We start from the raw sequence: 15,124 nt of genomic DNA, 5'->3' as shown, positions 1-15,124 counted from the left end.
CTTTTTAGCAGTGTCACCCTGGGGGCCACGCCCTCAACTCCTGAGCCTTTGGGGACACTCCAGAGTCACATCATAAGACCTCTCCTGCTACTCTCTAGCTTTCTCTGACTCCATTGACGTCCTACCTGTGACTCCACAATTCTACTTTTCTGAGACCAGTTTCTCTGCCGTCCACAGCTCTTTCTGGAACTGACTCCTTACCCAATGGTAGACAGTTCCATCAGAGCATAAAACGAAGGGAGAGAATGGTTTCCCACGAGCGACATTTCTTTGGCCAAGATGGCCCCAGGGAGTCTGCGCTGGCTCCCGTCAGATCCAGAACACTTTTGCAGACCTGGATCCCCCAGAATTAGCCTCCAATCCCTCAGGCTTTCTGAGCTTGTTGGATCAAGGACGCTGGCCATCTTGGAATAAAGTTTATAGCAACGTCAAGCACCAACCAAGTGTTTTTGTTGCTGTTTTAAAAAACATATACTGAGCAAGGGAACGAAAAGCAGCTGAGTATTTTTCCACAGTGCCAATCGCTATGTAGAGAAACGTGGAAGAACGAGAGATTGTGGACAGCACCCATTTTGGGGTTAATGGACAGTCCAGGCGAGTTATAAGTGGAGAGTCTAGAGACTCCTTCTGACATGTGGACTTGGACTTTTTCAAAAGAAGTTGGGGAATGACTCAGTACTGGATTGGATTCCAAGCGCCATTCCGGGTTTGCCCTGGGTGGCCCTAGGAGCAGACCGTGTCCACCAGGTCATTTGTATGCAGGTCACCCCACGCATTCCGGGGGGACTGGACTTTCAGGATCAACTCCTCCTAGTCGGCACCCTGTCCGACCTACCCCCGGTGCGCAGCCCCGGGTGGGCAAATCCTTCAAGGACTGGATATTCTCCTTTATTCCAGAATTGCCTGGAAGGCGCCCTCCCAGCCCCCAAGCTGCGCCTTTGTTTCCTGCGGCTCCCGTCTCCATGGCTAAGAATCCTGGACAGACATCAAGTGAAGTCCCAGGAGCCAAGTCCCCAATGTCCTGTGTGGCTGAGAGAAGACACAGCCCTGAATAGCAAAGAGCAGCCCCAGTGAGAGATTTCTTAAGGGGATAAAGCGCACGTCAAAGACCCTGGAAGGGCTACACAGAGATGGCGGGGAGTCTCCTCCATCCCCACCAGAACACCCACTTTCAAGTTCTCGGTTACGGGCTGGGGACTGTGGAATGGGTGTTGACGGGGGCTGGTGCCTCGTGGCCCAGCGGGGCTGCCCTCGGCTTGCTTGCAATGCCAAGCCCCTTGGCAAGACTCGTCTGTTCCCTGAGCGGCACCCCAAGTGTCCCCTGTGCTTTTTACAGGGATGGGGGAGTCAGCAGCTGGACGGATGCGGATGTTTGGGCTTTGGGTCTCCTTTGAGGAAGGTGGTATTGGCCCTGGGAAGGCAGCTAGGGAGGTGCACGTCTTCTCTTGTGCGCACAGTGACAGTGGAATGGAGAGGGTCAGTCCTGCTGGGCTGTGGGCACACCTCGGGAGCCACTCGGAGCATGCCCAGGGCAAGACTCTGGGAGGACGACGTAAGGGGGGCGGACACCAGCTCAGCCGGCCATCTGAGGGGAAGACGGGGTTGCAGGGGACCAGGACAGTGAAGGACATTTTGCACCCATGTCCTGGAAACGCTGGGCGTCTTTGGCCAGCTGTCCCCCTTAGCATGGCTCCCGCTGGGAGTTCAGTCCTGGAAATGACTGCAGGAAATCCTAAATCACTGGGTGCAGTTCATATAGGAAAAAAAAAGAAAAAACATTAAATCATTCTCACAGGGACAAAATTATCTGGTGTCTTCCATCTATTCCATCAGCTAACGTTCACTCATGAGGGAAAATAATGCTTTGTTGATATTTATAGCAAACATTTGACACAGTTCAGTCCGCAGCCACTAGCTTCTGTACGATGCATGAACACAGGATCTTGGGTAACGTGTGCCCATGAACTATACCTCCAGCCAGGGGCGGTGGCACACGCCTGTAATCCCAGCAGCTTGGGAGGCTGAGGCAGGAGGACGGTGAGTTCAAAGCCAGCCTCCACAACTTAACAAGGCACTAAACAACTCGGCGAGACCCTGTCTCTAAATAAAATATTAAAAAGGGGTTGGGGATGGGGCTCAGTGGTTGAGTACCTCTGGGTTCAATTCCCCGGTACCAAAATGTGAGTGTGTGTGTGTGTGTGTGTGTGTGTACCTCCAAAGTGTATCCTCGATTTGTAGTGTGATCTGACTTGGCAGTTATTCGGGACTCAGAAATATTGGGTTAAATCAAATCTACCAACCTCATCATTTTAATTTTATCCCAATAGTCATATCAAACCTGCCAAAAGAAGTTCTATTTAGTATTTTTTTTTTTTTTCTTAACATCTCCATCCTAGACTGCCCAGTTCACCATGCAGTTGGCTCCTTGACCTGCAGGGATCAAACCCTTGCAGACCCTAGGGTGCTGAATCACTGTAAGCAAAACTATATAAACGTAGCCGTTGTTGGGAGTCTCCCAGATTTACTCAGACCCTGAAAATGGAGGGATCTCTCTCTGTGCACAACAATAAAAGCAATGACAGTTTTCTCCCGTTAGAGAGGTAAGGGAGGGCGGAGAGACCACAGCAAAAGTGTGCGTAAAAATGGTACAGGTTGTGCGTTATCTATCAGTGTCCACGCCAGGGGTCCAGCCCATGAAGTGCGGCAGGGAAGATACGCTGTGGCTGAATTGCCAGACTTTCATTCTGCACCAAGAGTTTGGAAAACCTCGTGTGGCAGCTGCGTGGTTGAACCAATGGGAACATCACATCAAAGCCTGCACCGTCAACATTCTGAGGGACTCAGTCAGGGGTTGATTCAAAAACAAAGAACAACCCAGAACAAACAATAAGCTGCTTCCACTGTATCAAGTCACGTTGACATTCAGCTTCCTCTCCATCTATACATAGATAATAGCTTAGTGTCATATAGATGTATTGCAGTAGAGACTTGGATACGTAGTATTCTATGCATATATGCATAGTATTCATGTATATATACAAAGTGTTTCATATTTATAATTTTCAGAATATAGTTTTCCATGCATATGTGTGCATGGTATTTTGTGCATCTATACATAGCATTTCGTACGTATCTGCATAGTATTTTCTACTTGCACACATACTTATGCAAATGTATCTGTGTGCTTATTTATGACAGTCTGGGTGCAAGTTCATCTTTGTGACTTGAGTTTGGGAGACAGCAGGCTGGCAGGAGGAAGGCTTTGGCACTTTACTGAAGAACAGTGGAGCTAGGGGGTGCACGCTCGTTTTCAGATCCTGCCAATCACTAGCCACCTGACCTCGGGCAGTTGACTTCAACAAGCCTTGCCTCACCGTCCTCGGCTTTAACACATTGCCAGTCCCACAGGGCGTTTGAAGAAATGAGCCAAGGAAGACAAAATAACACACTTACTACCTTAGAAGGAGCCAGTCCTGGGTAAATGGGAGTCTGGAGGCTAATGCTACCAGTAGCCTCTCCAGTAAATTCTAACAAACCTCAAGGATGGTCTTTCGCTCAGCTGAGGTAGACCCTTCCAGAAAGTCGTGAGGGATGTTTTGCATTATTTGGAATGAAATCCATTGCATCGGATTGGCTGCTGTTTGAGATGAGGAAGGAGAAATTGAAGGTGAAAAGGTCAAGTCAGGATCTGCTTTGGATTGCAGATAACTGATCAATTCTAATTGGCCGTCTTTGCCCTTAAATCACAACCAGCTGCCTTTGGAAGGCTATTACAAAAGGCTGGGAAAAGAGCAATAATTTCTGCTAACCTTCTAGAAAGAACCACAGTTACATTTGCCTGACCCCATACTTTATCGGTATTTCCCACGATAAAATTCTCTTTTGCACCCAAAGCAAGTTTGAACGGTGCCCATGCCATCTATCCCTGTACCGAGGTGTGCTGATTTGCTTATCTGCTCATATCGGTATCTGCACTATTATGTGTAATTTAATCCAGAAAATAAATTGGGGGGAAAAGCAACCCCCAGTGCAATGAAAATGTGAAGCTTCAATATGACTTTTTTTGCGTCTTCAGTTCAGCAAGTAGGGACATAGCTAGCACTGGTCATTCTGTACCTCCTCAAGAGCTGAGCAGCTCTGGGCACATGTTAGAATCATCCGGGGACATTTTAAAATGGCATTGATGTGCACGGTTCACTCCTGACCTGAAGGTGCCGGAGGACACTGGTCTCCTTAAAAACTCCCTTGAGGGTTCTCCGGCAGCCGGTTGTGACAGCCTCTGACCCAGGGGGAGGGTCAGGCTGACCATCAGAGCCGATGGTTCCAAACTCAACCTTTAAACTTGGCGTTAATCTGAAACTTGATTCTGTTTCCTACTCCAGGCGATGTTTAGTCTTCTAAACAATAGTGAATTTCAATGTCCTTTTATTTCTTCAGAGCCACTCTAGATCATAAATATGCAACACAATTCCTCTCAGGGAGATGATTTTTTTTTTTTTTCAAATCTATACATTTTACTTGCCCGTAAATTTAGTTTCATTGGATGCATAGATCTTTTTTTTTTCTAGACAGACTTGTTAAGCACTCAGCCATTTTTGAAAACAACCCATTGATGGAAATTCAAGATAAAATCAGATACACATTGAGTTGATCGTTTCTACCGTGTTAAAGTTAAAATTCATATAAAGTAAATTACATTCTGCTTTAGAGGAATGTGGAAAAAGGCAATATTTCCTTAAGCTAATTTACTTAGGGAGTTGCATTGTGTTTTAGATGTTCATCTGCTTAAAACACATTGGCTTGTACACATGTGATAAAACTTGCAAAGAATCAAATACCCACAAAACCTCACATGTACACCTTAGCCTGCCTGCGTATGATATATGGTGTGTATCAGCATCAATTTCCTGGTTTTGATATTGTGCTATAATTTTGGAAGATATCACATTATGGGAAACTAGATGAAGGGTTTAGAGGAATAATCTGATGATTCAGCCAGGCGTGATGGCACATGCCTACAATCTCAGCAAATCCAGAGGCTGAGTAAGGAGGCTCACAAGTTTGAGGCCAGCCTCAGCAGCTTAGTGGTAGAACCTAAGCCACTTAGTGAGACTTTGTCTCAAAATAAAAACTGCAAAATTGGGCTGGGGATGTGGCTCAGTGGTAAAGTACCTGTGAGTTCAATGCTCAGTACCAAAGGAAAAAAAAAAAGTTCAAGGTAGAGAAAAAATGGGTACATACTCTGTGTCCCAATTCCTATTTTCGAATTTCTGTTCTGTCATCTCTAAATCTACTTTTCCTTTAACAACAAGGTCCACCAATCACAAATCAGTAAACATTCTACTACTTATAATAATCTTATAAAATAATGATTTTATCTTATAATCTTATATATATGTATATTATCTACGAGTTACTAAACAGAACGTACATTAATACCGAATACGCCCTCCACCCATGTTGGCATTGGGGAATTAGGTGGTATTACGATATCACCTTTGAACGGAGGTGAGCGTCACACAATGTGAAATGAACCTATACGAGAAGCACAATTCAGTGGTATTTCGTACGTTTTCAATGGTTTACCACCACGGCTTCTGTCTGGTTCCAAAACATTTCCATCAACCAGAAAAGGAGGTCCCATACCCACAGAGCCAGTCCCTCCCCCGCCCTCTCCCCACAACCAGATGACGCCCAGTGTACTTTCTGCTCCTCTGGATTGACCATCCTGCATCCTTCCCATACACCTATTCTTGTCCTGTGTAGCCTTCCATACCTGAATTCCCGGTGGTGCTACAAACTTCATAACGCTGTACTTAGGTAGGGGAGATTGTAGGCCTTCAGTATTTTATGGAGTAGTAAAAAGAGACATTTGAATATATGCTATGAGCACCGCATAGATCCTCAATTTTCCGGATACAACCAGGCAGGAAAAAGCAATTTAAAACTGTAGACTGCAGTTTTACTACAGATAAAAAAAATGCCACCAGAGCTATTAGGAGTTGCAATTTTCAATACGATGAAAAGACCCCGAAGTGTTGATTGTCAAACTCCAAAATATTCTCATTAAACTGAAGTTCTGTCCTGTTCATACTGAGCAGACCCCAAATTCCATTCATAGTTTCAGGGAGACTTAGATATTTTGAAACTCTCATAGGACACTGGTGATTTTTCTTCTTAAATTAAAGACAAGAGAGAAGGGCAGGAGAGAGAGAGAGAGAGAGAGAGAGAGAGAGAGAGAGAGAGAGAGAGAGAGACTTCTTTAGGAAATAAATGGATCAAATCCCCAGACAGGTTTAAAGATGCTTTATTATTGAATCAGTATGTACAAACTCTAACAGGAAAATAACGAGAGTCACGGAATATCAGGCTATGTACAATACTTTCTTGTTTTTTCTTTACAAAACGTTTTTTACAAGATTACTTCTCTCTAAATAACATGGCAGACATACACAGAAATCCGACTGTTTTTTATTACACACATAAATAAATACTGACTTTCAGTGACCGTGAGAAGCGACATGACTTCTACAGACCTTTTGGGTGAGAGGGTAACAGCTCTGTTATCTGCAAACTACAATATAATTAAAGAAGAGGAAAAAAATAATAACTTTATAGAGAACTCAGTTAATCACTCTATCAATTGTATAAGTTGCTAAAATATTCAGCAGTGGTAAGACAGTCAGGAGGGTCCATGCCTTACGGGAAACCGACCGCGGTCATGCAACATCATAGGTGAGAATGCACGTCTTCATGGACTCCTTCATATTTCAAGGTGAAGTTTCAGGTACATGCAGATACTTAGCCTTGATGCTCTGGGTATGGTGTAAATCCTCATTTAAGACGATTTAGAGTTCTTTGCAATTATGGGGATGTGTAAATTTGAAAAACCGTGGACACAGTGTAATAAAGGATATAAATAAGTCAGTATTGTACATGGCATGTGCTGATACACTGGGCAAGATTAATATGTGTTCTTGCATGATACAGACACAAGCTGAAATTCAGTCTGGAAACTACATTTTGCACTGGATGTAGGGACAAAATTAGAGTCTATTAATTTCTTGGCTAACCCATAGCTCCTGGGGCTTTTCTCCTGCAAATGATTAGGTTTCTTATAAAGGGCAAATTCTCATCTTTTTAGTAAAGATCACTCTCTAGCACCAGTTCCCAACGGGGTCTTCTGGTGCCCTGGGGAACAGGTAAACACCCTGCAATGCCTAGCCCCCTACAGGAAAAGACCTCTGCAGGCCCAAATTAAAAGTGCTACATTTCTAGGATTTGGGTGTGTTTTTAATCTTAAAGTATCACTTCATAAACATTTCAAAAATACCTGTCATAAACTTGATTCTCTTTAATAATGTCATAGGCCGTAACAAGTCATTTAAAGGACACGTGGTAGTTTGTAGAAATCCTTTCCATGAAATTCCACTTAGAAAAAGATGTCAGCACAGTAAAATTCATTTCTAAGGAGTGAATCTTATAAGTGAAAATAATGTAGATGGCTGTTGGATATATTGAATTAACCATCTCTAATCTGGTGGAGATATTATTGATGAACTCGATTTTTTAATCATTGGATCTACTTTTCTCATTGGAGAGAAATACATCTAATTTCAATAAAGCACATTCAAAAATGATGAACTAAAATGGTATCTTATTTTGAAAAAAAAAACGAATAGATTTTTTGTCACTCACATTTCTAAAATTCAAAAAAATTAAACGATCTTTGATGATTTGATTATTACTGGGGATCACTAAAATTCAAAAAAGAAACATACTTCCTTTACTACTTCATTAATAGTGTTTTTCTTCCAGTAACACTATTAAAATTTAAATTTTTGAATACCATAACAAAATTAGACACTCATAAAAGCTGTTTTGGATTTCTTAAGGATGATGTCAGTTTCAGATTCTTCATCTGAACTGAAAATATATTTGCTCAAGGTCTTTTCCCCAGACAAAAGAAACACGATTAAATCTTATAACATTAAACTTACATAATAATTTAATAATATTTTTGTATCTATGTATATACTCCTGCATTTTTCACTATACAAAAGTACAAAACTCTGCTGGCATAAATATTTTGACTTGTTTGGGGACAGAGTTAGGTAAAAGATAATGCATGTAGCCAATCGTTAACAGTTTCAGTGTTTTTGAAATTTTAAGAAATTGAAATTCAGATGCTGGTAATGACCCTAGAATACATCATAGTTGGGGATAGCGAATGCATGCTCTGGTTATTTTCCTGTAGGTGTACGTACCTGGGTAATTTCGTATAGGAGTACATCTTCACATGTAAATATGTACAGACATAGATGAGCACACACACACTGGTGCTGCATAGACGCACATCTGTGCATATTTTAAACTACGTATGTGCGCGTTCCCTCAACTCAAATAGCTCTGTGTTTCGGGTTGCCTCCGCCCCCCAAACTCTGCACCACCATTATCCTGATGACGTATCTTGACTTGAGTTCATTGTACTTGGGGACGGTCTGGAATAGAATACATTTTCCAATCAAAAAGATTTAATAGATTTGAAAAAGTAAAAGTTAGTAAAAGGGAAATAATCATCCTTTTGCTCTCATCAATCAAAGACTTATTTATTTATTTCTTACTTCATTGAGAATATTCTCACGTGCAAATGAGCTTCCTTAGATTCAGAAAAGACAAAACTTGGTAAAGGTCTTTTAAAAATGCTTAAGAGTTCAGATCTTTTCATTTGAAGCAAGACATTTTTGAATTTATTGACAGTGAAACAAAGCAAATGACTGGTTGTTTTCTGCACCAACAAAATAAATAAGTTAACACATCAGGAAAATCTCCCACATAGGGTGAAGTATTAAAAGGTCTCCTCGAAAAAGAATCTTCATTGTTCCAGGGCAAAAATCTAGGAAGCATCTTAATTCATTGAGTTCCTCTGCTTTGTGGTGTCTTGTTAATAATGAGTTACAGACTGGATCTTCAGTGTTCTTTGTGTAAAAGGAAACCTAATACGCTTAATGTGGGACCATTTTTAGATTTAAATTTAGGAGTATAATTCAGACTACAAAGTCTGAGAGTTCAAAACCACCCATCCCCGATAAAAAGGCTCTTATGAAAGACTGGAGAAGTCAGGCCCAAGGGCTGCGTCGTCTTAGCTGATGTCTGCAAATCAAAGCAATGACTTAATCAAGTCTGATTTGTGGATTCAAGGTATGTGGGACGTGCAGGTGAACTGGGTCCTGGTTCCAATCCTCAGCTTTGATATCTTACTGTTCCAAATTCAGGGAGAGCTCGATTCTGCAAATAGTCAATCGCGATGAGCAAAACCGTAGACAACATTGAAATTCAGGGTTTGCAGGACCTGGTCTTGGTCTTGTTTTCGGAGGGAACCCTTGTCCGTCCTGGTGACTGACTGTGATGTTCCAGGAGCAGCTGGGACTCGCGGAGGTGCCCAGGAGAGGAAGGTCTCTCAGAAGTACCTGCTGCTTCTTTGGGGGCGTGGGTGGGGGACGTGGCAGTGTCCTGGGTCCCTCAAAGCCTTGGAGCAGTTCAGTATCTTTCCGGAGACGGCTTGTAATGATGCAGGTGATGGTGTTTCAGGTGGGGTCCTGGAAGTGACAGAACCCCTTGGTCACATTGCCCCACACATGGTGAATAAGAGTGCAAACCCATGGGCTCCTCAGGATGGCTTCGGACCACAGCTAGCGCTCCTGCCTCTGTGGGGAATCGTTCCTATTGCAACTCTGAGGGCCCAGACACACATTGTTCCTTCACTCTCTTCTCTGTCTTGCCCCGATTTTCCCTTCCTTGTGCCCACCCCCAAGCCGTGAAATCACCAAGAGAGAAGCTCCTAATCCTTCATGCAAATCATAATCTTCTTTATTGTTTCCTCAAAACACCATTTTAAAAAGAGAAGAAATGATTTTGGTAAACAGAATTTCAAAGGAGATTTGGAGAAACATTTTATTTAACCGTTACAAATGCAAACGGCTTGCAAACTCTCTCATTGAGACAGTTTTTGTCTTTCTGCAAACTACAAAGCAAGCCAGGTCGTAGATGCAAATGCTATCCACTGTTTCAAAAAAATCAGAGTTCAAGTTCAAAGGCAGGCTCAGCAACTTAGAGAGACCCTAAGCAGCTTAGCGGGACCCTGACTCTAGATAAAAAATAGAAAGGGCTGCGGAAGTGGCTCAGTGGTTTAGCGCTCCTGGTTCAATCTCCAGTAAAAAAAAAAAAAAAAAAAAAATTAGATTAATCTCAATTTTCTTATCCATACACAAATCTCACAAATCTTTAAGATTGGCTTTTGAATTTAAGCAATAAAAACTTTAACGAACTCCATGATATAAACAACATCAAGAGGCTGTTCATTTGGGAAGAGTAGGTGAACATATGTTTCATCAATTTTACTTAATTTGGCTCTAAATAGAGTAGATACAGTGGGTGTACTATAGGAAAACTCCTGCCATATATAATCGTAAAATCTCTAATAAAAAATGAGCATCTTCACAAAAATCAGTTCTTGTGTTTTAATCTATGAAAACCTTAATTTTTGCCTGGTGAAGTGGCACACACCTGTGTTCCCCGCGGCGCAGGAGGGTTCTGAAACCCAAGCCTGGCAACTCAGTGAGACCCTATCTCTAAATAAAAAAACTTAAAAAGGGATGGAGATGTGGCTCAGTGGTTAAGCACCCCCCAGATTCAATCCCTGGTACCGAAAATAGTAATAATAAAAATGAAATAAATTTTCAAAATTTCTAAAAAAATTTTAAACTTAAAAAAACTTCAAAGTGATATGAAACTATAGGCTTTTCCCATGTGTCCTTATGGATTAGGAGACAAGGAAAATGTATCATGTAGAAAATAAAATGGGAGGAAGGAAGGAAGGAAGAATCTAGAAGGAGTCGGGCAGGATCAACAGGCATGCAGTCAGCACCCGCCACATACTTTTCACTAAAGCAAATCCAGTAAATAGAGTCAGGCGGGGACCATCTTGTTCCAGATAAAGAGAATTCCTGCTTCCCAGACATGCACACTAACTAATGCCTTGTTCTCACTGATTTTCACCAAGATTTTTCCCTGCGCCCGCAAGGCCTGCCCGGGCACCTGGCCCCTGAGTCTACTCACTGTGGGCAGCCGAGGGCGGCAGGCCTGGGGTGCGGAAGGTCTTGATGGTGGCGGGCCCTTCTCCTCCTGTGGTTAGCACTTGAACTTCCAGCCGGTAAAGGGTGGATGGCCTCAGGTTGGGCACCGTTAGCACGTGATGGTCCTGCAGAGTGACATGCCACAGAGGCTCATCAGTGACCTAGCGGCAGCTGCATGTGTGTGGGGGGGGGACACAGTCTGTGGGGACCAGAGTGTCAGAGACATGCATGTTGGCTGGCTTCTGAAAGCCACAGTTCAGTCTGGACAAGGCTTCTCCTAATTTTCTGGACTTCTCTCTAGGGTTTCTTAGCACCTGACTCCACGTCTGGCAGCCGAGACCCTTGGCAGAGTTCAAGTGTGCCCAGCTGCCAGTTCTCAGCCCTCCCATTTCCCCCCCCCCCCCCCCCCGATTCCTTCACATGAGACTTTCCCATGGAGTAAGGTTCTCAGCGGCTCGTCTTGTGATGTGAATTCTTGATGATCCAAATGTCGGTGAGGAGCCAACGAGTTTCCTGACCACACCATCCGCCTGTCAATGCCCATAACCGAGCCCAACGGTGGACATTCATAAAATAACGACTTTCTCGTTTCCACGGAACCTCTCCTTCCGGGATTTTCAAGGTGTTTTTGTTTTGGATTGTCTTTTGAATTTTGGAGCAAGATTTGGATATTCTAAGAAGGTTTTCAGACAGGGTGAAAAAAAGAAAAAAAAAGCCCACACATGATTTTTTTTTTCTTCCCAAGCCAAGGAATTAAGTGGCTTGGAAGAGTGTCCAACTAATTAGGGGCTGTCGCCAAATCTGAAGGGGGGAAGGAAAGACAGACAACAAACTTCTTTGAGCTATTTTTCCCCCAATTCAGCACTTCAAACAGGGCATGTCCACTTGGACCAGAGGGACGCGGGGTTACCAAAGATGGAAGGCAATGGCTGGGTTTGCTTTAGATAGAGGTGGGGCAAGGCCTGTGGAAGCTGGCCCTAACAAAGAGTGGGTGGCGACGGCGTCTGCCAGTTCTTAGCTCTTTCTTTAAATATATTTTTTAGTGGTAGATGGACACAATAATTTTTATTGATTTATTTTTATGTGATACTGAGGCTCGAACCTCCCACGGGCCGGGCAAGTGCTGTCCCGCTGAGCGACAGCCCCAGCCCCAGTTCTCAGCTGGGATCCTTGTGACATGGCCTAGCGCTCACAACATGATGTGCTCAGGGGACAGGTGCAGAAACGGGAGTCCAGGTCACGGCGGGCAGCATGACCCACCTAAGCTGCTCCGACCGATGGCCATGGGAAGTGAGCCTCGGATACCAACATGGGGGTCTGGGAACCAAGGGACACCTACTGCAGGCAGTATCTGGGACTGTGAGATGATGCTGTTGGGCAGACTGTTCTGCCTGCTCTCCGTGGTCACCTCCGCCCACGTCACTTGAAACCCAGTCATGGGCTGGTAGAGGTTGGCTTTGGTCATCTTCCAAGCAAAGTGGCCAGTGATGTTGACGTCTTGGACGACGAAGGAGGCAGAAAGGTTCTCTGGCTTGGCCAGGGCTTTGGACACAACGGGACCTGGGGGAATGCAAAGCGAGGCGGTCAGGGTAGGCTCCTGCAGAGAGCGTCCCCAGGGGCTGGTGGGTGTGTTTCTCCTACAGAAAAACAAACTCACAGCAACTGCAGGCAGCCGGTCTGCAAGGAGGAACATTTTCAAAAGGGTCACCGGCCACCAGGGACCTGGACGTGCATCAAGTTCTCCCTACCTGTGTCACCGGGACAATTAACATGCTTGTGGCTTTTCCCCTTCAGAGCAGAGCACGGCGGGGTAGAGAAGAAAATGATCTCTGCCTTCGAGTGGCTCTTCGGCCGGATAGGTTGGACGCTCACCTTATATTTGCAGGAAAAGGACAGGTCCTGAAGAATGATGTGATTTTCCTGCAACAAGAGAAAGAGCAATAAAAAATAAATCTTTGGGAGGCTGAGGCAGGAGGATCGTGAGCTCAAAGCCTCAGCAAAAGTGAGGCCCTGAGCAGCTCAGGGAGACCCTGTCTCTAAATAAAATACAAAATAGGGCTGGGGACGGGGCTCAGTGGGCGAGAGCCCCCGAGTTCAATTCCTGATACAAAAATAATAATAATAATAATAATCCAGACATTTTATGCAGTTAAAATAAAGGAGACAGATACTCGGAAAAAGTCTTCCACTGTCCTAGGGACTCTGTAAGCACTGTGCTGGCCACAGAAGGTCTCAAGGCAGTGGTATAAATGGATAAAGATGGAGTGGACATCATCTTTGGTATCCCAGTTGTCCGCAGGTCATTATGTAATAGCAGTTGGTGAGAATGAGTTATCCGTGGCACGTATGTGGTTTGCACAGCCCTCTGACCTGTTACATGCACAAACCAAATGCATCCCCAAACTACACAGAGCCGACGAGTACAGCAGTCTCCTTACGTGGGTCACAGCAGATGATGTCTCCGATCCGGCCGTTTTGTTGAGGGCACACACTTCTGGAAACCACTGCACGTGGTATCTGTTGATGCTGGGATCTGTGGTGTCAAAACACACAAAAGAAACAGCCTGGTAGTCACGTTCCACATGTGGGAGTCAGCGTGCCATGACTGTCACAAACACCTGACAGAATCAACTTATAAAGAGAAAAGGTTTATTTTGGCTTTCGGGTTCAACATCACCCTTGGGCAGACTCTTTGCTTTCAAGCATCCTAGAAAGCAGCACACCATGGTGGGGACAACAGGCTGAGCCAACCTGCTCCCCGCATGGTCAGGGAGTGAAAAGAGAAGAAGAGGAAGAGGCCAAGGTCCCACAGATTCCTTGGAGACATGTCCCCAACAACCAAAAGAACTCCCACTAGGCCCCACCTCTTACAAAGGCTCCGTCACCTCCCAGCCAAGTTGGGGACCAAATCTTCAACACATGGGCCCTGGGGGACATTCCAGGTCCAAACCATGTAGCCTGATGTTCTTAAAACTGAGAGAACAGAGCCGGGCGCGGTGGCACACGCCTGTCATCCCAGCAGCTCAGGAGGCTGAGGCAGGAGGATCATCAGTTCAAAGCCAGCCTCAGCCAAAGTGAGGCCCTAAGCAACTCAGGGAGACCCTGTCTCTGAATAAAATACAAAATAGGGCTGGGGAGGGGGCTCAGGGGTCGAGTGCCCCTGAGTTCAATCTTCAGTACCCCCCCTCGCCCAAACTGAGAGAGCAGGAAGACAGAAAATAAAATTCTACAGGCATGCGTTAAAAAAATGCATAGTCAAAGGCGGTATGCAGATTCAGTAGAAATCCTGATTATTTAGTGAATATGGAGAATAAACCTGTGTTGAAATTTAAGCATGGCAGAGAAATACAGCAATGACTCAGCGCAACACTATTAGTCACCCCAGTGTGCCCCGGGCTGTGAGAGGCCAGGCTCTGCCCCTGATTCACCTCGCATCTGGAACATTCAGGCCAAGAGAAGGAATCTCTTTGAAGAAATTGGGTTGATGTGGTGGGAACTGGTTTTGAGCAACTTGGAAGCAGACAAGAAGCTATTGAAATAAGAGAGAATCAACAGATATAAAGTGGGCACCCGTGACATTGAGTTCAAAAGGAAATGGCTTAGAAGGGGCTCTTATGTTTACATGGCAGACATCAAGACCCCTTTAAAAAAAAAAAAAAAGAATTCTGCATTCTACGTAAGGATGAAGTCAATCCATGAGTGGATGCCCAGTGTAATGGACCACACAGAAAGGGCCGCCCTCCTGTATCCTGCAAACGGATGGAACTAGGCTAATAATGAACAAAATACACCAGTAAAATACATGTTAGGCGGCTTGGAAGGCTGAGGCAGGAGGATGGTGAGTTCAAAGCCAGCCTCTGCAACTCAGCAAGATGCTATCTCTAAATAAAATATAAAAAAAGGGATGCGGCTCAGTGGTTAAGTACCCCTGAGTTCAATCCCTGGTACCAAAAAAAAAAAAAAAAAGATATATGTTAAGTTAGAAGATC

At 44.4% G+C, this 15,124-nt stretch overlaps 1 protein-coding gene across 1 annotated transcript in view; it reads right to left on the bottom strand.

Annotated features, from left to right (window-relative positions):
* Positions 1–6,310: 6,310 nt before the first annotated feature.
* Positions 6,311–15,124, bottom strand: part of Anos1 (anosmin 1) — a 140,247-nt gene continuing 131,433 nt past the window's right edge. Inside the window, exons 10-14 of the mRNA XM_077107807.1 lie at positions 13,574–13,668; positions 12,884–13,055; positions 12,475–12,695; positions 11,119–11,260; positions 6,311–9,599 (exon numbers count right to left, since the gene is read on the bottom strand). Of these exons, the coding sequence (XP_076963922.1) occupies positions 9,541–9,599; positions 11,119–11,260; positions 12,475–12,695; positions 12,884–13,055; positions 13,574–13,668 (689 nt within the window). The 3' untranslated portion in view covers positions 6,311–9,540. The remainder of the gene's footprint in view (positions 9,600–11,118; positions 11,261–12,474; positions 12,696–12,883; positions 13,056–13,573; positions 13,669–15,124) is intronic.

The sequence above is a fragment of the Callospermophilus lateralis genome, chromosome Y (genome assembly GCF_048772815.1).
Source record: "Callospermophilus lateralis isolate mCalLat2 chromosome Y, mCalLat2.hap1, whole genome shotgun sequence".
NCBI lineage: Eukaryota > Metazoa > Chordata > Mammalia > Rodentia > Sciuridae > Callospermophilus > Callospermophilus lateralis.
Note: the sequence above shows the minus strand (reverse complement) of the source record. Positions and strands in the feature narration are given on the sequence as shown.